This window comes from Gekko japonicus, unplaced genomic scaffold (assembly GCF_001447785.1).
Source record: "Gekko japonicus isolate JY-2015 unplaced genomic scaffold, Gekko_japonicus_V1.1 scaffold3454, whole genome shotgun sequence".
Taxonomy (NCBI): Eukaryota; Metazoa; Chordata; class Lepidosauria; order Squamata; family Gekkonidae; genus Gekko; species Gekko japonicus.
The window spans coordinates 87880-110787 of NW_015173243.1; the positions used below are offsets into that span (position 1 = coordinate 87880).

The 22908-nt window shown below is 44.2% G+C and overlaps 1 protein-coding gene across 1 annotated transcript; it reads left to right on the forward strand.

Moving 5' to 3' along the window:
• The first annotated feature begins 1302 nt into the window (after positions 1–1302).
• Positions 1303–19456, forward strand: LOC107120129 (ovalbumin-like). Its single transcript, XM_015422775.1, has 8 exons — positions 1303–1359; positions 5649–5836; positions 7336–7386; positions 10620–10748; positions 12128–12245; positions 14097–14239; positions 16782–16937; positions 19040–19456. The coding sequence occupies exons 2-8, from the start codon at positions 5666–5668 to the stop codon at positions 19433–19435; spliced, it is 1164 nt and encodes a 387-aa protein (XP_015278261.1). The 5' UTR covers positions 1303–1359; positions 5649–5665; the 3' UTR covers positions 19436–19456.
• Positions 19457–22908: the final 3452 nt, after the last annotated feature.

Genomic DNA, 22908 nt, shown 5'->3' on the forward strand with positions numbered 1-22908 from the left:
CCCTGTTGCACAGCAGAGTCAGCTTGCCATAACCTGCTAGACCTTGATTTATATGAACCTCGTCCAATAGACCAGAAAATATGTGGCCAGGCGAGATAAGACAAAAGCTTATTGGGGGGGGGGGGAAGTAGGTGTCACTATCCTAAACCCTGTAACCCCAATCCCCCCACCCAGGGGTCATTTCGTAGAAAAAGAGCTAGGGGAACTCATTAGCATAACTCATTAGCATATGCCACACCCCCTGACATCAGAGGCCCGGCGGTGGACCTGCAAGGCCAGCGGGAGTGCAAGGAAGCCCCGCCATGGCCCTCCCTGACCCCAGGAAGGCAGGGGTGGGGAGAGGCGGGGAGGAAGCAACTTACCCTCCCTCTTCTCCTGTCTCCTCCTGGCTGAATGAGGGCCGGAAGCGGGGCGGCCGGAAGCAGGGGGCGGGGCTTCGTCATGTGCCCCGCCCCCTGCACCTCACCCGGGGGAACTGCATTCCCCCGCGTTCTCCCCTGAAATGACCTCTGCCCCCCTCCCCCTCCCATCCACAACCACCATAACAAGAGCAAATACACAAAGGTCCCTTTCATATGGGCTTTTTAACTCCCTTTGGCTTCTGAAGGCAAACATATGTATTTAAAGATTTCACACACTTTAAGGGTAAAACAACTGCCCTCGTGGTTAATGAAGCCATAATCCAGGTTTCCCCAGACCTGTTTTGCTTAAAAGGGAGAAAGAATGTGCTTGTTTCTCCATGCGAGATACTCTGTTTTCTCATAGCAAATCAAGGTTGTTTTTGTTTAATGCATAAGACAGACCTTACGTAAGTATCTGGGTTGGCTCCAGCCAGTTTTTTCACTCAGTCTCGCCTAATTCTGCTCACTGTGGCCCTCATCTTACAAGGTTCCCCCCCCCCAATGCAAAGCCCCTTTTTGTGGTCGAACGGGCTTCCCTACTCCCTTTTTCCACTAGTGCAAAAGCTGGCTGGATCCAACCCTGTCCTCTGGATCATTATTTGCTGGCAAAAGTTGGAATGTCTCCAGGGACTTCTTCAGGCAGAACGTTCAATGTACTTTATAGTTCACATTATTAGTAGTATTATTTTACTTGGTGGCAATTTCCAACATTATTTGTTAAAGTGGAATTTGGTTGTTGTTGTTGTTTTGAGAAGAAAATACATCTCCTTTGGTCAACTTGCTTACCAAATACATTCTTTCCCCCTCCAAAGAACAGGGTTTTGTTGATGCAAAAGACCAGTGTGTTCTGGCATACCAGCCAGAGTGGGTGTGCCAGCAGCCGTACAATATTTATTTCAAGAATCCAAGAAGTAGATCCACATTAACCAGGAAATGCTCGTTCTCTGAAGACTGCAAGGTAACTATACCCTCTTTAATTCAAAATGTAGCTCAACTTGTATTAGCTGCTTAATAATACTTAGAACAAGGTTTGAGCCCAGTGGCACTTTTAAGACCAGCAAAATTTTATTCAAGGCATAAGCTTTTGCGTGCAAGCACACTTCTTCAGATACAGCGAAACAGAATTTCCCCAACCAGTACTTATAGGTAGAGAGAAGATTGGGGGGGGGGGGCTTCCAGGAAAGGCTAGTTAGAGTCAAGATGCATTAAGTAACTGGGTGATTATAGCTGAGATTGGATTAAAGCAGTTGGTAAGATCTGTGTCCTGCCAACCTAGCAGTTTGAAAGCAAGAAATTGCAAGTAGATAAATAGGTACCACTTCGGTGGGAAGGTAACAGGGCTCCGTGCGCCTTGGTGTTTAGTCATGCCAGCCACATGACCACGGAAATGTCTTTGGACAGCGCTGGCTCTTCGGCTTGGAAACGGAGATGAGCACCGCAACCCTAGAGTCGGATTCGACTGGCCTTCAAGCAAGGGAACCTTTACCTTTAAGATCTGTGAATGGCAGTAAATTAGCATACAAATACAAACAGTTTAACAAACAGACGTGAGAACAAATTTTAAGTCCAGTGGCACTTCCAAGATAAGATAGTTCAATTCTGGGTATAAGTGAGAACTGAGAGACTTGGCATGTCTAGATGCACACCCCTTCAGAGACATTGAGAAAGATTTCCTCAAATGTTACATACAGGTAAAGGGGGGCGGCGGGTTAGTTGCCAGCAAGGGCTAATTACACTCAAGATGCATAAGCAAGTGCACAATAAATAGAGCTAAGATTGGAATAACACATTTGGTAAGATGTGTGAAAATTAGTTAAATAATTTAAAAAATTGAAATTGAATGGAAAGTTAAGACAAGGTCAGTGAGTATGTAGAAAGTCACAATGACTGTACTACTACTACTACTACTACTACTACTACTACTACTATTATTATTATTATTATTATTATTATTAGGAACATGTATTAGGAACATGTATTAGGAACAGTCATAAGACCAGCACAATAAACCGAAATAGTACAACACAGAGTCTACAACATAGGATCCTTACAACCATAATTTCTAAAATGTCAAACCAGTCAATTCCATCATTAACTGTACTTAATGTCTTTATTGTACACATCCTGTGAAGGGTCGATAGAAGGGGTGCATGGAACTTCCAGTGGCAGATCTAGTTTCACTGACACATTTGTGTGGAACAGTGACAGCCATCGTGTGGCTTAGTGGTTAGCGTGTTGGTCGAGGATCTGGAAGTCTCAGGTTTGAGTCCACACCTCTGACATGGAAGCCTGCTGGGTGAGCTTGGGCCAGTCACACACTCTCGGCCTGACCCACCATACAGAGTCATTATGAGGATATAACAGAGAAAAGGAGAATGATGAAAGCCACTTTGAGTCTCCATTAGGGAAGAAAGGAGGGGTGTCAATGAGAGCCAGTTTGGTGTAGTGGGTAGGAGCACAGGCTCTAATCTGGGAGAACCGGGTTTGATTCCCCGCTCCTCCACATGCAGCTGCTGGTGTGTCCTTGGGGCAGTTACAAGTTCTCTCAGAGCTGTTCACTCATGAGCAGTTCTCCAAAGAGCCCTCTCAGCCCCACCTACCTCACAGGATGTCTGTTGTGGGGAGTGAAAGGAGATTGTAAATTGCTCTGAGACTCCAAGTGAAGGGCAGGGTATAAATCCAATCTCCTCCTCCTCCTCCTCCTTTGTAAATAAATAAATGGCCTTTAAACTGCCATTTAAACTATTGCCTTTAGAGATGGAATATGTGTTTGGAGGATCTAAATTAAACTTTCAGTCCATAGTTACAGACATTACTTTTTTTTCAGGCATAAGGAAACTCAAAGACACACTTGCAAATTCCGGCTCTAACAATTGTGCTTCATGGTTCACAGGACTCAATTCATTAATAGGCTGAGTTTGTAGACTCCCTTCCCCTCTGCCCCCAAATGTGGCTTTTGTGGATCAGGGTGCCCTTGTACTGGGATGCAACACTGGGGACTTCGGCAAGAAGAATTTGAACAACAGGAAAGGGGGAATGGTTTCTGCTGATGTTCCTTTGAGCTGCACCCTGCCCCATGCTAATTCTCACGCTGATTCCTGAGGGTCCCCCAGCACTTAGGAGCAGCTTTTCAGAGGTGCCCAGAGGGAACAGGGAGAACAGAAGAATGAGTTCTACATACTCCTTCTGTCCGCTTCTAACTACTTGTAGCAGTCAGATACAAATTGATGTATGTTATGCTCCTCTGGAAATCTTGATCTGAATTACTGTAGTCTGATTTTATTTGTGTAGCTGTTTTTAATTAATTGAGATGTATTTATTTAAGATGTTGTCCAGCACCCTGAGCCCGTTTGCGAGGAGGGCAGTCTAAAAACTGAATGAAATAAATAAATCAACTGGCTAACATTCACTAAAGAAAGCCGAAGTCCAGTGGCACCTTAAAGACTAGCAAGATTTATTTCAATATTAGTCTTTATTTTGCTCTACCAGATTGACACCCCCTTTGCAATTAACGTACAATGGCTTACAAAGACAAGTTGGTTTTGATCACTCATTATTCTGTTGTTAAAAACAGGAGGCTGGAGGTAGGCCCACCAGCAGTCACACAGTTGCAAAGGGTAGGGCAGACACCAGTGTTATGTAACATTTAACAATACCAGAGGTCAATTCGGGGGGGATCGCAGTTCCCCCGGGTGAGGTGTGGGGGGCGGGGCACATGACGAAGCTCCGCCCCCTGCTTCCGGCCGCCCTGCTTCTGGCCCTCATTCAGCCAGGAGGAGGCAGGAGAAGAGGGAGGGTAAGTTGCTTCCTCCCCGCCTCTCCCCACCCCTGCCTGCCTGGGGCCAAGGAGGGCCTTGGTGGGGCTTCCTCACATTCCCGCCAGCCTTGCAGGTCCACCGCCGGGCCCCTGATGTCAGGGGGTGTGGCATATGCTAATGAGTTATGCTAATGAGTTCCCCTAGCTCTTTTTCTACAAAACGACCCCTGAACGATACCCTTCATTGTAAGTCACATTAAGCAGGTCTCTGGAGTGGTGGGATATACGTTTTCTCAGGGCTCATTGTAGCAGGGACTCCTTTGCATATTAGGCGACACCCCCCCTAATGTAGCCAATCCTCCAAGAGCTTACAGAGCTCTTCTTACAGGGGCTACGCTAAGCTCTTGGAGGATTGGTTACTTTAGGGCTGTGTCACCTAATTTGCAAAGGAGTTCCTGCTATAAAAAGAGCCCGTTTTCTAAATAAATAGAAGTGCCTCGTGAATCCCAACACCGTGACAGCTTCTGCTGTGCTTAAACTACTCTAATAAGATGGACTTTTTCTTCTTCATAAGGATGTCTCTTCTGCATTATAATGGCTGAGGTATGACTACCACCAGTAGCACTAATAACTGGGTAACACGTTGAATTCCTCAGAAGCTTCGAAGGCCAGCTACACATTCTGGGATTTAACAAGCAACTGGCTTTGCAATACATTTTGTATTACTAAATTCCCCTGCAGTAAAATCGTGCGATGTAGGTCCCAGTCACACGGGAGGCTTTGATCCGCAAGAGGGACGGATCGGGGGCTCATCAAGCGGGCGCGATCACACCGCAACATCTGGGAAGCGGCGTTCACCCATCCCCAATCCGTCTCTTCCGGCCAAAGATGCAGATCAGAAAAAAACCTGATTGTGCCAGGGAGGAACTGCGCGGCGGCTGGGGGGATCTGTCTGATCCCGCCGCCGCGCTTCTCTTTTGGTGCGGCTCAAAAAAGCCACATTTTGGCTGCGCCTATTTCCCCCAGTGTGACAGGGGCCGGAGTCAGCCTATTTCTTGATAGTGTTGTATTTTTTAATAAAATGGCTACAGGGCATTCTCGTTCATTTGCTTGCTTGAGTTCCTGTGGTACATGTTTCCCAGGAAAAAACTATCATCGCATCGGTCGGCAATTCTATATGTAGTGAACTGCACTTAAACCATTAGCTTCAGCATCTTTTAGGTATTGGCCACAACAGCTAATTTGGAGAGATTAGGGATGGAAATGTCACATTCAACAGCAGGAGCTTTCCCATTTGCCTAAAAACCAACAGAGAGATATTTTGTACTATAAGCTTTGATTACTACTTGGAAGGGACAGCTTGTGCCTCCACCCCTTTTTTTCTTTTCCCAGCAAGCGAATCAAAGCTATAGTGCAGTTACATGTATGTTCAGTTCAAATTCAATACAACAACACAACTTGATACTCTGGGTTTTGTTTCATTGTCCTAGATACCTCTGGTTTCATCATGGCAAGCCAGGTTGCTGAGTCAAACGGTGAATTTTGCTTCGACCTTTTCCGCGAGCTGAGTCACGCAAACGTAGATGCAAATGTATTTTTTTCTCCGTTCAGCATCCTATCTGCTTTGGCCATGGTATACCTTGGTGCAAGCGGCCAAACGGCATCTCAGCTACAAAAGGTATGATTTTGAGACCACTTGAGGACGTAAAAGACAGGCCGCTTATGCAAATATTAGTGGTTCAGAGCTGTCAACGCCTTCTAAAACAGACAGCAGTTCATCGATGCATATTAGCCTCCATGTTCAGAGGCAGTAACCCTCTGAATACTGGTGCTGGGGGGCAGCACGGGAGGGGGGGCTTTGACTGTGCCCTGCTTGCAAGCCTATTGGTGCCAATTGGCCACAATGTGGAACAAGATGCTATAGACAGGTCATTGGACTTAACCAGCATGGCTGTTCTTATTCCTATGAAATAGAGTTTCTATTCTTTGGGTGGGGCCTGGAGATCCCCCAGCACTAAACCGATTACCCAACTGCAGGGATCAGTTCCCCTGGAGAAAATGGCTGCTTTGGAGGTTAGACTCTATGGCACATTGTCACAGACCTCCCTCCTCCCAATCTCTACCCCTAAATCTCCAGGCATTTTCAAACTGGAGTCGGCAACCCTTCTATGGGTGTGTTCAGACGGGCAGCTAATCCCGTCATTATGCTATCTTGAATTTGATCCCGATCTTTTTAATCCATCGTAGCATGACCAGACATCCCCCTGGTGAATCGCCTTACCGCGCACTGCCTCCGTTGTGGATTGTCTAGATGGTGTCCACTAAAAAAGGCATGCACAGTGGGTTTTTTTAAAAAAACTTTTCGTGCATGCGCATAGGTATCACAGCGCGTCCTTCTCAAAGGAAGCGTGTAGTGGGTTTTTTAAAAAACTTTTTGCGCATGCGCATAGACATGACAGCACGTCCTTGATCCGCGCATGTGTAGAGATTTTTTTAAATGGCACCCGCTCGGGATGGTCTGACATCAGACCACCCCGACGGGAGGATTGCATCAGATGGGTGAAAGTCCGCAGCTGTCCCGCAGGTAACCGAAAACCCCAGATTTAAAGTGCTATCTTTTAAGTACGGCTCCGAAGCGCGGCAAAATGGGATGCCCACGGAAGAGGGACATTTCCCAGATGTTTGTGTTTGGACATTACCTTTAGATCCGTGAGGCAATTGTGCCTCGCACGGATCTAAAGAGCCGTCTGATCGGACTCTATGAAACCAAAAGAAATAGCCATCTTTTGGGGTACCTAGGTCCCAAGCCATTAACTGTGTATTTAGATTACTTAGACAGACTGTTTATACTACAAGTGAAATTGTGTGTGTGTGTGTGTGTGTGAGAGAGAGAGAGAGAGAGAGAGAGGGAGCACATATCTGTTGTAAATTCACATCAATCATAGTTCCTGATGAGAAGATAAACAGGAGCACAGAAGTGTTAAAAACACAACCGTTCAGTCAGTTATGGACACTTTGTTATTACATTATAGAAGATAACACCTGCCTGTGTTTCAGTTTTACTATTTGAAGAATGAAACTATTCAAGTTGATTTGACATAATTTAAGTAAGCTTCGATAATGGCATATTTATTTAGGGAAATCTTTCATTTATGCTATTCCTATTTATAATTCCAGGTCCTTCATTTTGACAAATTCACAGAACCTGAAACGTCCACATTTCCTCAGGTATGGGTTTTTTTGTCCCTGACACACTGTTTTATTGATTACCAAAATAAATCAAGCTGATAAGTAAAGAGGAGAAATACCATCAGACTTCCATCATAAAAATGTAAAGAACGGAGCTATCATCCTATATGGTAAACCAGTTTGAGAAATCAGTGGTAGCATTATATTAGGCTTATACTGTATCTTCTTCCCTATGTCTGAAAGAGGCAGGAATGTAGCTCCTGCCATTCACTGAGACTTCAACACAATACGTAATTCAAGGGTTGCTACTATGTAAGTTGGACCAAACAACCCTTGTAGGTGCTTTCTAAAGCTTAGGAGACCTGGCCCATATAGAAACTGAATAATGGCCCCGGTCACACGGGCAGGAAACTGCGGGGGAGAAGCGTGGCTGTTTGCCGTGGGGCAAACTACTGCACAGTTATGTGATCAGACCTCCTGTGGAGGTCCTGTGGAGGTACCGTGGAGGTTCCATGGCAAGGGAGAGGTGCCGATCACAGGACAAGCCGGTGCGCAACGAAGAAGCGCGCGCCGCGGCAAACTGTTTTGTTTTTATGTGTACATGACAAATGTGCATGCTCCGTTGGGTGCGCGTGCGCATCCACAAAGACTTGGACAAAAAAACCCCACCTTATTTGCAAGGGGACATGGGCGGGCGCCGGATGCCACCGGAAACGCGATCAGATGCCCGCCCTTGCCCCGCAGTTTCTGGAAACTAGTACCTCCGAGGTACTAGTTTTTTGCCATGCAGTTTCGGCTGGAAGCCTCGGTTGAGCCACGGGAGTGCTACGCTTCCCAGATGTGCTGGTGAGATCGCGCCTGGAAACTCCGCCTGTTTTCCATCTCACTTGTGTGGCTTCTGTTCCGTGTGACCGCAGCTAATTTTTATCTGTTAAGAAACTGCAATGAGACTTCCTGTAGTGGCTTGTAGTTCCTGAGGAAGGACCTGAAGTCCGAAACACTAATCAATACCTAGGAAAAGTGTTGGACATCTATTCCAGACTTCATTGTGGACATCTATTCCAGACTTGATTGTTTTGAGAGATTGTTATTCTGGACTTTGTTCTTTCCCTTTGGGATATTATGGACTTGTGTATTTTCCTATGATGGATTACATGTATTGAATTACTTATTGTGTTGAAGTCTCTTTTTAATAGCTCTTGTGCGGGTTTTTCAGCGCACAGTTGTTATTTATTGGTTTTCCTTGGTCTTCCTCAGGTTCATGCCATGCAGGTTACATATAGTTTTCTTATAGCTGATGCACTGTCCTCTAATATAGAGCCTGAGGAACATCAGGCACTTGATACTCCAAGGTGATGCCTAGGAGGAATTTCCCTGGAAGTCAGTGGTCTAAGAATGCTGAAGCACAGCAAAAGCAGTGCCCCAGGAATAGAGATGGTATGGTATGGGAAGCCAGCATTGTATTAGGCTTATACTGTATCTTCTTCCCTATCTCTGAAAGAGGCAGGAATGTAGCTCCTGCCATTCACTTAGATCATCTACAGAGCCCTCTTCCCCTTCAGATGTCCCTCCCAACTGAGCAGAGCTGGGTGGTAACTAAAGCTAGGGCCTTTTCTATGTCAGCCCTGTGATTGTGGAGTAGCCTTCCCCAGGAAACTTGACAGAAGCCAACTTTGTTTCAATAGCAAGGCTGCTGATAAGGGGGACTAAAGATACAAAATTCCTGGGGCTCAAGTCAGCTCAGGGCCCAGTGAAGCTAGAGTCATCCTGCTCTCAACAAATGCAGTTCATGTTCATCTTACATTTAGTGCACTTCTGCACTGCAGCCACTAGAGGCACAGGGAGGCACAGGGAAGGCAGAGCAGAGAAAACAGTTGCTCTGTTAGTGGCCCCTTTTTAGCAGCAATTTTTAAAGAAAGCTCTCCATGGCTGCAAACTTTTATAACTACGAGGAAAACATTTTCCTGTTATGAGTTTTTCCTGAGCCTTTCAACCAACCTGATTTGTTTTGGTTATTTGGATTGGGTTCATGGGAAGCCCAGGGTGGCTCTCAGCAGCCCTGTTCATAACCAGGAGACAATACTCATTTCAGTTAGCATTTAGCTAAACTGATGTTATTGATAATTAATCTGCTGTCATTGGCTATCTCGTTCTTGGTGTTTTAATCATAGGTTGTTATCTATTGCAAGGAACAACAAGGGTGAATAGGACCCAGCAATTCAGATCAAACATGCAAAAAACACATTGCTGAACAAGTTCACAGTATAATGAATAAGCAATGAAGATACTGCTTTAATTGTTGTTTTGTTTCAACAGCTGAATACACCAAGAGACCAAAGTCTCAGCACAAGCAGGACGAACTTTCCCAGGCTTGACTGTCCGTTTCGACTTTGCGTCTTTATCAAACGTCAGTTTGTAGTTGTTTGTCTTCAGTACATGGTTTTCAACAATATGTGCATAGTTTCAAAGGTGGCTACTTCAAGCTCTCACAATCAACAATTCCCTTCTGGGTAATGCACATATTTGATAAAGACGCAAAGTCGAAACGGACAGTCAAGCCTGGGAAAGTTCGTCCTGCTTGTGCTGAGACTTTGGTCTCTTGATGTTATTCAGCTGTTGAAACAAAACAACAATTAAAGCAGTATCTTCATTGCTTATTCATTATACTGTGAACTTGTTCAGCAATCTATTGCAAGGAAATCACTGTTCTTGCTACTGTGAAATTTAGATCGTCTATTTTTATGCTGTTTTTGTTTTACGCTGTTTTTGTTTTATGCTGTTTTTGTTTTATGCTGTTTTTGTTTTATGCTGTTCAGCAGCCCTATTCATCACCAGGAGACAATACTCATTTCAGTTAGCATTTAGCTAAACCGATGTTATTGATAATTGATCTGCTGTCATTGGCTATCTCGTTCTTGGTTGTTTTAATCATAGGTTGTTCTCTATTGCAAGGAAATCACTATTCTTGCTACTGTGGAATTTAGATGGTCTATTTTTATGCTGTTTTTGTTTTATGCTGTTGCATTTATTCTTAGACTATCCCCATGTCATTTTACACACTATTTTATTCTTTACTGGTTTTTAACAGTTATTCAACACCTTCGACATTGTCGGAAAGCTACTTCTGTTTTAAATATTAAGAAAAGACGTGGCATCAAGGTTTTAATACAATGGATATGAAAGAAAAAAGATGTTGATACTGTTTTAAAGGATCAGTTGAATTTATCAATCACAGCAGCAGAGTGTCTTGTTTTGTGTCTCCTCTGAAACAGTGCCAGCAGCCTAACAGTGTCCATACCGCATTAGGAAGTGTACTCTCGCAAATCAGAGCACTCGACACTAATGATACTCTGAGCATTGCCAACAGACTCTATGCTGAACGATCCTACCCCATTCTTCCGGTAAGGTGACCTAATGCCAGTGTTCAACAGTTTCAACGAAAAATAAGAATGTGTTTCTGTATTAGAGTGAAATCCTATATGAGCAAAGCAGAAACTACAAGTAATTGTTCTGCCTCATACTCTACATTGTGCACATGCCAGTAATAATACTTACCGTTTCTATTGCTATAGGACAGTGATGGTGAACCTTTTAGAGACCGCGTGCCCAAACTGCGACCCAGAACCCACTTATTTATCACAAAGTACCAACACGGCAATTTAACCTGAATACTGAGGTTTTACTTTAGGAAAAAACAACTCATACATTAACTTAAGAGGATCCAAACAAAGTAAGGAAAGCAATCCCAAAGGCTTTCATTTACTTAAAATTATTTGGCAGAGAATTCGACACATTAATGATGGTTTGGGCCTGGCTGGGGCGATGTCACCCGTGCCCACAGAGAGGGCTCTGAGTGCCACCTCTGGCACCCGTGCCATAGGTTCGCCACCACTGCTATAGGATGTTTTCAACATTGACAATCAGCAATCCTTACAGCATCCTTGATGCAGCAGTGTTATCCCTATAGTAAAGATATGTGTGTGTGGGGGGGGTAAGAATGGGGAACAGTGACTTGTTCAAGGATAGTGAATGGGATTAAAACAGAGGTGATATTTGAAACAGGAAGCTGGATCCATTGACGGAAGAGGGATAATTGTTGCCACACCCTTTCACACTGTTCTTGGAGGGTCCCCTGTCTCCTGTGGCCCAGGAACAACATTTCAGGGTGGGGGCACTTAGTACTTCTGGAAGTGGGATAGCAAGCAAGGGGGTCATGCGCCACTGGATCCAGATCAGGGACTCCCCACTTTATAGAGTTTGCTGTGCCCTTCTAAATGTCATCAGAACTTTCAGTAAAGTGGCCGAAGTAAGGGCAGAAGGACTCTGATAAATGGCTCTCTGAAATAAAGAAGATGCTCAGAAAGTTCTCTCATAATAACTAATTTACTAATACAGAACAATGTGAAAAACAAGAACTCTACAAGTATATTGTGTTACTAACTCTTTTAATACTAATATTAAGTTTAACATAAAGGGGGTTTCCCACTCTTGGGTTTTTAGTTAGTGTGGGTATCTTTCCTTTATCCATAGTTGCAGTTCCCCCTCCTATATTTTTTCTTCGTAGTTTGTAGTCTTATCGAAAAAATAAAAATACCCCTCTGGGGGTTTAAAAAAAAGAAAAGAACTTTCAGTAAAGTGCTTTTGTTTTGTCACCGAGCAAGCTGTATGCAGTATTCAAAATGGAAACGTGATATTCAGATAATTTACTCTGTGGAATTCTTTCCTGGCGTTGCATGATTTAACACAGAAATGCGGATGCTTATTTTCCTTTTGACCTTAGAAATACTTAAAATGCACTAAGGAGCTGTACAGAGCAGGCCTGGAAAAAGTCGACTTTCAAAAATCTTCTGAACAAGCGAGATTGGCAATTAATGCTTGGGTGGAAAGTCAAACCAATGGTAAGAGGACATGATCTTTTATTGTCCAGTGTTTCTTAGTATAAATGGTTGCCTAAAATAAATAAAATTAAATTTAAAAAGGAGCTGCGGTGGCTCAAGTGGTTAAGATGCTGAACTGCAGGCTGTGGAAGGTCAGTAGTTCAGCAGTTCGAGACCCGAGTTGCTGCATGACGGAGTGAGCTCCCGTCTCTAGTTCCAGCTCCTGCCAACCTAGCAGTTTGAAATCAAGAAATTGCAAGTAGATAAATAGGTACCACTTCGGTGGGAAGGGAACTGCGTTCCGTGCGCCTTGGTGTCAGTGTTCCCTCTAAGCTGTGGAGTCTTGTGAGCAAAAATTCTACTTTGAGAGCTACTGGCATTAAAGTTGTGAGCAAGCGATTTGGCTGCTGGATAAACTAGTTTGCTCTGAAGCCATCCTTCCTGAGCCAATACAAAAATGTGTGAGCCAGAGGCTAAAAAACTGTGAGCTAGCTCACACTAACTCAGCTTAGAGGGAACACTGCTTGGTGTTTAGTCATGCCGGCCACATGACCACGGAAATGTCTTCGGACAGCGCTGGCTCTTTGGCTTGGAAACGGAGATGAGCACCGCAACCCTAGAGTCTGATTCGACTGGCTTTCGGGCAAGGGAAACCTTTACCTTTAAAATATAGGAGTAGACATTCAGCTGTCAAGAAAAGAAAGAAAGAAAGGATGCTATATTTTTATACATGAACTCTCAAGATTAATTGCACAGAAACATCCACCCTGCAGCAATGATCAGTCCCCTTGCACAGGAGGACCACTTAGGGATGCCAGCCTCCAGGCTGGACCTGGGGATTATCTGTAATTACAGCTCATCGCCATAGTACAAAGTTCAGTTCCCCTGGAGAAAATGTATGCTTTGGAGAGTGGACTCTATGGCGTTGTATCGCACTGAGGTCTCTATCCTCCCCAAGCTCCACTCCCAAATTTCCAGGGGTTTCCCAACTTGGATCTGACAACTCTCCCCTCCCCTCATCCCACACCAGTGGCAATCCAATGCACGCATGAATCAACTTGGGCACGTGCAAAAGCCTTCACATGTGGCTGTTACTTCTTGACAAAAAGGAGAATGCCAAAATCGCCCCAAAATCACTAACTGCATACAGGCAGGGCTATTCTGGGGCAGGAACGCACAGGAACGGAGTTCCGGCTGGCTCCCGAGTTGGCCACACCCAGCAGGAACTCATTAGCATAATAGGTCACACCCAACAACAGAAACTCATTAGGATTGGCTACATTAGGGGTGTGTGGCCTAACATGCAAAGGAGTTCCTGCAACAAAAAAAGGGCCTGGGTTTTGACAACAAACAAGGTAAACAGAATAAGAAGGGAAAGGTGGGTGTGGCTGTATGACCACACTTCTGGTAACATGGGAATGCGGCCTAATATGCTAATGAGTGGTGCAGTCAGGGTGTGGCCTAATATGCTAATGAGGTTTACTGCTGGGTGTGGCCTATTATGCTAATGAGTTCCTGCTGGACTTTTTCTACAAAAAAAAGCCCTGCATACAGGGAAACTGTCCTGTTTACTAGGATTCGGGTAGAGACTGGTGGGAACATGTTTCAATTGTCTGTGTAGATGTACATGGTTGAATGAGTCTCCAAGGGTTGAAACAGCTAAAAAAACAAACTGCCTTCAAGCTGCAAATCCCTCAATGGATTTTTCAAGGCAAGAGATGAGTACAGGTGGTTTGCCATTGCCTTTCTCTGCACAGCAACCCTGCTCAAAATAGTAGACATGTTGTTTCTTTCATCGTTTCTGCAAAGATATTACATTCTCCTCCCCCATCCCTTTGTGTGTGTGTGTGTGTATTTTCCCCTCCATTTAAGGTTTGATCAAAGATATGTTTGCTTCTGGATCTATTCCTTCCAGAACCATCCTGGTTTTAGTAAATGCCATTCACTTCAAAGAAAAGTGGGCGTCTGAATTTAACACACGAGACACAAAGCAAATGCTTTTTATGGTGAATGAGGTAAGCTTGTAATCAACTAGTAAAATGTTCGCTAAATGGTATATAAGTATGGTGGTCTTTACAATTGGCTATAAAGCTACGTCAGGAAAAACTATCTAAGCCCTGTTCACACGGAGGATTGTGCCACACTAAAAGGCACGAATGGTAGGTGGATTTTCAGTGCGCGATCACACTGCAACATCTGGGAAGCGTAGCGCACCCATAGCCAACCCGTGGCATCCTGCCGAAGATGTGCAGTAAAAAAATACCTCAGAAAGTGCAGTAGTATCCGGAAAACGTGCGGCAGGGGCAGGTGTCTGATCGCGGGAGCACTAGTATCCCGTGGCTTCCAGCGCCTGTCCGAGTCCCGTCACAAACCAGATGGTTTTCATAAGTGCATGCACATGAACACTAAACTGGAAGCAGTGCTGCTCCGCGGAACTGCGCATGTGAACAATCACGGAATGCTTGCCGCGCGGCTTATTTGCCAGCTCCAGCATCGCCGTGTGATCACGAGCTTCCTGCCACCGCGCAAAAACTTGGGAGACCGTGTGCTCGGGCTAACACGCTTAATTTTGCCCCGGGGCAAACAGCCACACCTCACCCCCACGTTATCTGGCCTGTGTGACTGGGGCCCTAAATGAGCAACACTTTGTAACAAATTGTTTTATGTAACACTAGCAGTAAAGCCCGTTGTGGAAATAAATACAACGAGATCTAGAAAGAGGCTCTGGGGGAGTGCTCTGGCTTTGGGCAAACAGTGTCATTTTGCTGTGGTGACCTCAGCAGGGTATAATGACAGAGTCCACTGTTTTCTCCAGAGGTACTGATCTCTGCTCCCTGAAGAGCAGTTGTAATTTTGAGTGATCTGTAGCCCTCACCTGGAGATTTGCAACAATTGTTACCCAGGATGAAATGGCTGGTTTGGAGGGTGAAGTCTATGGCATTCTACCTGTCTGAGATCCCACCCCTCCGCCCTTGAAGGTTCCATATGCAACTGACATTCCAACTGCCTTGCGGGGAGGGGGGTGAGTTTGAGGTGTGGAATGCAGTGAAGTCCAATCAGCTTCCATATGCAAAAGACCTTGAAGGTTCCATATGCAACTGACATTCCAACTGCCTTGCGGGGAGGGGGGTGAGTTTGAGGTGTGGAATGCAGTGAAGTCCAATCAGCTTCCATATGCAAAAGACCTTGAAGGTTCCATATGCAACTGACATTCCAACTGCCTTGCGGGGAGGGGGGTGAGTTTGAGGTGTGGAATGCAGTGAAGTCCAATCAGCTTCCATATGCAAAAGACCTTGAAGGTTCCATATGCAACTGACATTCCAACTGCCTTGCGGGGAGGGGGGTGAGTTTGAGGTGTGGAATGCAGTGAAGTCCAATCAGCTTCCATATGCAAAAGACCTTGAAGGTTCCATATGCAACTGACATTCCAACTGCCTTGCGGGGAGGGGGGTGAGTTTGAGGTGTGGAATGCAGTGAAGTCCAATCAGCTTCCATATGCAAAAGACCTTGAAGGTTCCATATGCAACTGACATTCCAACTGCCTTGCGGGGAGGGGGGTGAGTTTGAGGTGTGGAATGCAGTGAAGTCCAATCAGCTTCCATATGCAAAAGACCTTGAAGGTTCCATATGCAACTGACATTCCAACTGCCTTGCGGGGAGGGGGGTGAGTTTGAGGTGTGGAATGCAGTGAAGTCCAATCAGCTTCCATATGCAAAAGACCTTGAAGGTTCCATATGCAACTGACATTCCAACTGCCTTGCGGGGAGGGGGGTGAGTTTGAGGTGTGGAATGCAGTGAAGTCCAATCAGCTTCCATATGCAAAAGACCTTGAAGGTTCCATATGCAACTGACATTCCAACTGCCTTGCGGGGAGGGGGGTGAGTTTGAGGTGTGGAATGCAGTGAAGTCCAATCAGCTTCCATATGCAAAAGACCTTGAAGGTTCCATATGCAACTGACATTCCAACTGCCTTGCGGGGAGGGGGGTGAGTTTGAGGTGTGGAATGCAGTGAAGTCCAATCAGCTTCCATATGCAAAAGACCTTGAAGGTTCCATATGCAACTGACATTCCAACTGCCTTGCGGGGAGGGGGGTGAGTTTGAGGTGTGGAATGCAGTGAAGTCCAATCAGCTTCCATATGCAAAAGACCTTGAAACGCTGGGCGGGACTGCACAAAGCAGCCAGTCAACCCAGCCAGTGTCTTCTGACAGACAGTTCAAGCGTCCATACACTAAAGGAGTGCATTTTAGAACTTTGGCACCCACTATTCAATTATATATAAGGAGAGATTATGCAATACTATGTAGTTTGCAAAATACTTGGTTTTATATGTATGGTCTTATATGGTTTTATATGTATATTTTCTGATAGTAATCCGCTTTTAAGGTATTGTTTTATGCCAATAAAGTCTGACTGACTGACTGACTGACTAACCATTATATCATTTCAGCAGCTTGAGTGGGCTGTTTTTGTGTAAGTTAACATCTTGCAAACTGTTTCCATCTTGTCACTCATTCCATGGGCTCCTGACTCGTTAACTTACCGTTTTTTTTTCCAGAAAGTGAACAGATCTGTACAGATGATGCACCACGTCTCCGATTTTAATTTTGCCTCCATAGAGAAGTTCAACATTCTAATTCTTGAACTTCCATATGCTAACAATGAAATGAGTATGGTCATACTTCTTCCAAAGGACAATTTTGGCCTGCTGCAGGTATACCTTTTTCCATTCTAAAGAAAAGCAGTCAAGAGAAGAATATAACTGATTACATTTCTTTCCATAACCAGCACTGGTTAGCTCATTTGCTGGAATTATTCTGCGTAACAGATTACGAAAGGTTTGTTTCAAGCAGTTTGCTGCCACATCTGCCCAAAGATTATCACAAAGGGATTTGGGGTCATGGCTGCAGATGGATGAGCAGTAGTTGATAGCGTCTCCTAGCTTCTTGCGAGACCTATCTGTAGAAGAAATATATGATCTAAATTAGTACAAATATATCTGTGCATGACTTGAGTCAGAACCAGAGTGGTGGGGGCCCAAATACTGACCCTGGTAGGGTTGGCAGGCCTGCACCTAACCATCCTGGGGAGTTTGGGGGGGCAGGTCATGGAGCAGAGGAGCATCACAAAACATGATGACCTGAAGTGATGTGACATCTTCTGGATCATCCCCTCCCCTATTTTTCCCCACTGCAAGAGTGGGGGAGAACTGGCAGAGGTGGGCAAACTGCTAAGCCTAAACCCTGGGTATAGAACTCCGAAGCCTTGAGATTCAATAATAGATCAAGGAACATCCGAAGGAGTTAGCAGTGACTCATGAAAATTCATAACCTGCCACAAATTTTGTTTGCCTTTAAGGTGCTACTGGACTCTTACTCTTTTCGAAGATTCATTCATGTTAAGTATTTCCTAATGTAGTCGCGTGGGGAGCTGAGGTGGCTCAATTGGTTAAGATGCTGAACTGCAGGTTGTGGAAGGTCAGTAGTTCAGCAGTTAGAGACCCGGATTGCCACATGATGGAGTGAGTTCATCTCTAGTTCCACCTCCTGTCAACCTAGCAGTTTGAAAGCAAGAAATTGCAAGTAGATAAATAGGTACCACTTTGGTGGGAAGGCAACAGTGTTCTGTGCACCTTGGTGTTTAGTCATGCCGGCCACATGACCACGGAAACGTCTTCGGTCAGCGCTGGCTCTTCAGCTTTGAAACGGAGATGAGCACCGAGTCGGTGCTCGACTGGCTTTCGAGCAAGGGAAACCTTTACCTTTACCTAATGTAGTCACAACCGCCTGGGACAACCTGAATCAATCTGCCATCTGAAACATACAGGCTACTTTCCCCGAGCTCTCTTTGTATAATGGATGGTTGCCCAATCTAGTTTGAACTATGTTGCTACAGCATTTCAAGGGCCCAGGGGTCGTTTCGTAGAAAAAGAGCTAGGGGAACTCATTAGCATATGCCACACCCCCTGACATCATAAGGCCCGGCGGTGGACCAGCAAGTTTGGCGGGAGTGCGAGGAAGCCCCGCCAAGGCCCTCCCTGGCCCCAGGCAGGCAGGGGTGGGGAGAGGCGGGGAGGAAGCAACTTACCCTCCCTCTTCTCCTGCCTCCTCCTGGCTGAATGAGGGCTGGAAGCGGGGCGGCCGGAAGCAGGGGGTGGGGCTTCGTCGTGTGCCCCGCCCCCCGCACCTCACCTGGGGGAACTGCGATCCCCCGCAATCCCCCCCGAAATGACCTCTGCAAGGGCCCATCTGAAAGCTGAGAGAATAGTTTGGGGTTCATTTACTTTTCGATTGGCTTTGTCAACTCCTGTAATTGTCACATGGTATTTGTTTATTTATTTTATTTCTTCACATTTATAGCCCTCCCTTCCTGGAAGTGGGCTCAGGGAGGGTAACAACATTGCATTTATACAAAATATATTTGTTAACACAATACAAATTAAAATTTAAAACATCATCATAACTATTAAAATGGTGGTCACACAGCTGATAGCAAAGAAATTTTTCTGGTTATGGGAGGTTCCTGGCCATAGCCATAGGCAGAGTGTTTAGCTTGGGCAGAGCGAGATCTGAGTTCAAAATCCAAATCACTTTTTTTACAAAGAAGGGAAAAGGCTGATTGGTCTGACCTTTAAACGGAGTTTTTAACTTCACGAACTCAGAATAGTGATCACAGAAAGCCATTAAAAATAAGACAAAAAAAAGCCTAAGGCTAAAGTTCCCTGTGAAAGCCTCACCAAGTTGTGGATAAAATAGCTCCCGTTGGAGTAGGACACCAAAGGTGCTTCATAAATAATGAATATTTCCTTTCCCACAGCTTCAACGTTTAATCACCTACAAGGAGTTACTAAAATGGATGAAGTCCATGAGACAAAGAAAAGTGGAAGTATATGTGCCCCGAATGAAGATGGAGGAGAAATATAGTCTGATCGGCATTCTGGGAAACCTGGGCATAACAGATCTCTTCACACCAAGGGCCAGTCTCACAGGCATCTCCTCTGCAGGAGGCCTGGACGTGTCAGAAATCATTCATAAGTCTTATGTGGAAGTTAACGAAGAAGGCACTGAGGCAGCAGCTGCTACTGGGATACAGATCCGCCTCACCTCCTTTGAAAAACCTGTTGTATTCAGAGCCGACCATCCTTTCCTCTTCTTTGTCATTCACAAAAAAACCAACCTGATTATCTTTTCGGGCAAAGTCTCTAGTCCTTAAATGGTTGATATGTTTGTTTTTTTGCCAAAAAAAAAATTTATTTTCCAAAACTACAAGAAAATAAGGAAAGGGAAACTATAAACTACAGGAGAAAGTAAAGATAAACCACTAAAAACCCAAGAGGTGGTGGTCATATAATGATTACAATAAAGTAGCTTTAAGTAAAAAAAAAGAGAGAAAAGATTAATTTGTTACATTGAAGGTCATGGTTAAAGTTGCTTACAAAAATTTCAAGTCCAGGTATTCTGACTTAGTAAAAAAACAAAACAAAAACGCTTATATATTAAGAAGCAAGCCCAAACTTCAGAGAAAATTGGCATCTCATTTGCCTCTTCTTTCCCTCAATTGATATCCTTGCTTGGGGGCAGCCGCCCCACATTCCAAATCCGAATCTTCTCCAGTAAGTGTTTCATCATCACTCCCCTTGTTGCTCTTCTCGTCCTCTTCCCCTGTTGGATCCTAGGAGGCCTAGGTTTCATTTGCTTATCTTTCTCCGTCTTTTTCAGCGACATCTTTGAAGCTGTTTACATTTAGAAAAGTTTGCCAAAAGTCTCTAATGTCTGCAAGCCGCCTGTAATTCTCTTGTAAGTTCCTTACTATAGTCCCATTTGCTTTCAGTTCTGCCCTCCTTTGAAAAGCATGCTTTAAAAAATCCTTTTTTATTTACACAGGGCGGGTTCCCCGCCCCCTCTTGCTTACTTTAGGGGGGACTTTCAGCCATTTATCTGGTACTCATTTCAACCATTCTCAATGTAGATCAGGTAGATCTCGCCATCAACTATATAAAGCACTCAACCTCCTCTTGCTTGTCCCGGTGTGCGTCTCTGAATCCAATACTGGAACACAGTGGCGAGACCGTCGGGGCATTGAAATGCCTCAATCCACCGGCACCGTGCCGGGAGAGAGGTGATCCTTGGTGACTCATGGCTAGGAACCCATCGCAAGGGCTCCAGGGGGGCACGTACAGTCGCACCCCCTCTCCCATCTGCTGGCTCATGGATCACATCCTTGGGAGCTCCCAAGAGACGCGTTCGCCATTAGATCGCCAAAACTGGAACAATGGTTGATATGTTTTTAACCCCTTGGGAAATCTTTGTTCTAAGATCACTTCCTGCAATGCATCATGGTAGGGGAGCCACTGAAGCGCTTGCTCCTTCCACACTGCTTTGGTAACATCAGTAACACAAAACCATGTAAGAGCAGTTCATGACCTGTCTTTTTGTTGCCCGAGTTGGGGTGATGCGAGCATGAGAAGGAAGTTCGTAGCTTAGAACCATGGATGCCACAGAGTGGTACTGAGCGAGGGAGTGAATACCACTGTGCTAATGCTTCTAATGTCCTGGCCCCACTGCTGGACCTCCTGATGACACCTGGTATTTTTGGCCACTGTGTGATGGAGTGTTGGACTGGATGGGCATTGGCCTGATCCAGCATTGGCTTCTCTTACCTTCTTATGTTCATGCCACCAAAAAAACCAAAAATAAGGGCTTTCAACCATTATAATTGTGAGTCTATTAAATGAAACTAATCATAACAACATAAAAAGAGCCTGGCTAGATCATCCAGGACCACATATTCCAGTGGCAAGTCAGATGCTTCTAGGAAACTCATAAGCAGGGAATGATGGCAATAATCCAGTTATTTGCTGGTTTTTAGAAACAACGTGGTTCTGAACCTGGAGGTTCCATTTCACTACCATCATTAATAATCTCTTTCATTATTTTTTTCTAATTCCATATGAAAGCAATCTAAATGATTAGCTATCACCACATACTGAGAAAATGAATTCTTGCTAACATGAGTCAACTAAATTTGCAAGCAAAGATCTCTCGGGGTCCAGTTCTAGAGACACTTACATAGAAGTAATCCTGTTCTTCAGAGATAACGTGTACAGCAACATATCCAGAATTTCTAGTATAAAGGAAATTAATACAAAACTGACCACAAGATGGTACCTCACTCCTAGTAAATTATCCTGTATAAATCCAACTGTCTCGCCATATTGTTGGAAAAAATGTGGAGAGAAAGCTTCGTATATACATAATTGGTGGACATGTAGAGATATTCAACACTTTTGGAGGCAAATTATATTAAACATTGGAAAAATCACAGGGCAGAACTTACCTTTATCTCCAGAATTGTTGCTCCTTCATTTATGGCCACCAGACAAACCTCCTGATAGGATAAGAAAATTAATAAATATACTGATTACGTCAGCAAAAGCAGTTATAGCCCAAAACTGGAAACACCCCACACCCCCAACTGTAACTCAATGGATACACAAATTATGGGACTATTTTATGTTAGAAAAATTTTCACTGTTTGATTCCACATTTCAACTAGAATGCGAATTTAACAATCCTCTCAACACATGGGCCCCTATGCTGGAAAAAATCACAATGGAGGAATTCACCTGGGAGTCTATATCGCATGCCAAATACAAAATAATGTTGTTCAATTGAAAAAAATGTTTTACAAATTAATGTTCATAGTTATGTAGTGTGTGATCTAGGTTTGGGAGACTTCTGTTGTCTTTTAATTACTTGGCAGTGATTAATTCCTATTTATGGGAAATGTAATTCAAAGATAAACGAAAAGAATGATAACTGAAAAGGAATATTTGAATGTTTTTCTAACTTTCCAGATATAAGATGCTATAATATTAGTAAAAAACATAAGTTTACTACAGAAAAGTTATTTTATTAAGCAATGTTTTACTGTATTTCACACGTTTAATGTAATTCTTGTATTGTTGAAATAGTTAATAAAATTTATATTTAAAAAAAAAAAGAGAGAGATAACGTGTACAGGATTGCGCTGTTAATATCTTACAATTGTGGCTGGACAATGCAAAACTTTCCATTCCTTTCTCTCCTTTTGATCCACATTGCAGCCCAAATAAATTGTGTTCAGCTTCTCAGTAGGTAATTTTCTGTTATCGTTAGTCACACTTTCATTAAAAATGAGTGAAGAAGCACTGGAGATGGGCTTTAAGAGAGTTCAAAGTGATTCTTATCTCACTACACACGCAAAGTCACTCAGTTCTCGCTTATATCCAGATTTAAAATTCACTGGTTCTTAGAGGTGCCACTGGACTCACACTTGGTTCTCACATCTGTTCGTTAACTCTTTTATTATCTCTGTGCTAATCTGCTGCTATTCACAGGTCTTACCAACTGCCAATTGTAGCTATACACATCGCTCAGTTACATCTTGACTCAAATTAGCCTTTCCTGGCAACTAATTCCCCCCCCACACACACACCTATATATCTTGTTTCAATGTATCTGAAGAAGTGTACATGCACATGAAGGCTTATACCCAGAATTAAAATTTGTTGGTCTTAAAAGTGCCACTGGCCCCAAACTTTGTTCTGTTGTTCCAGGCCAACATGGCTACCCACCTGAATTGCTTTGATCAAACTTCTCCCTCTTTCTAAATCTCTCTCTCTCACTATGCCCCACAGTCCCCAC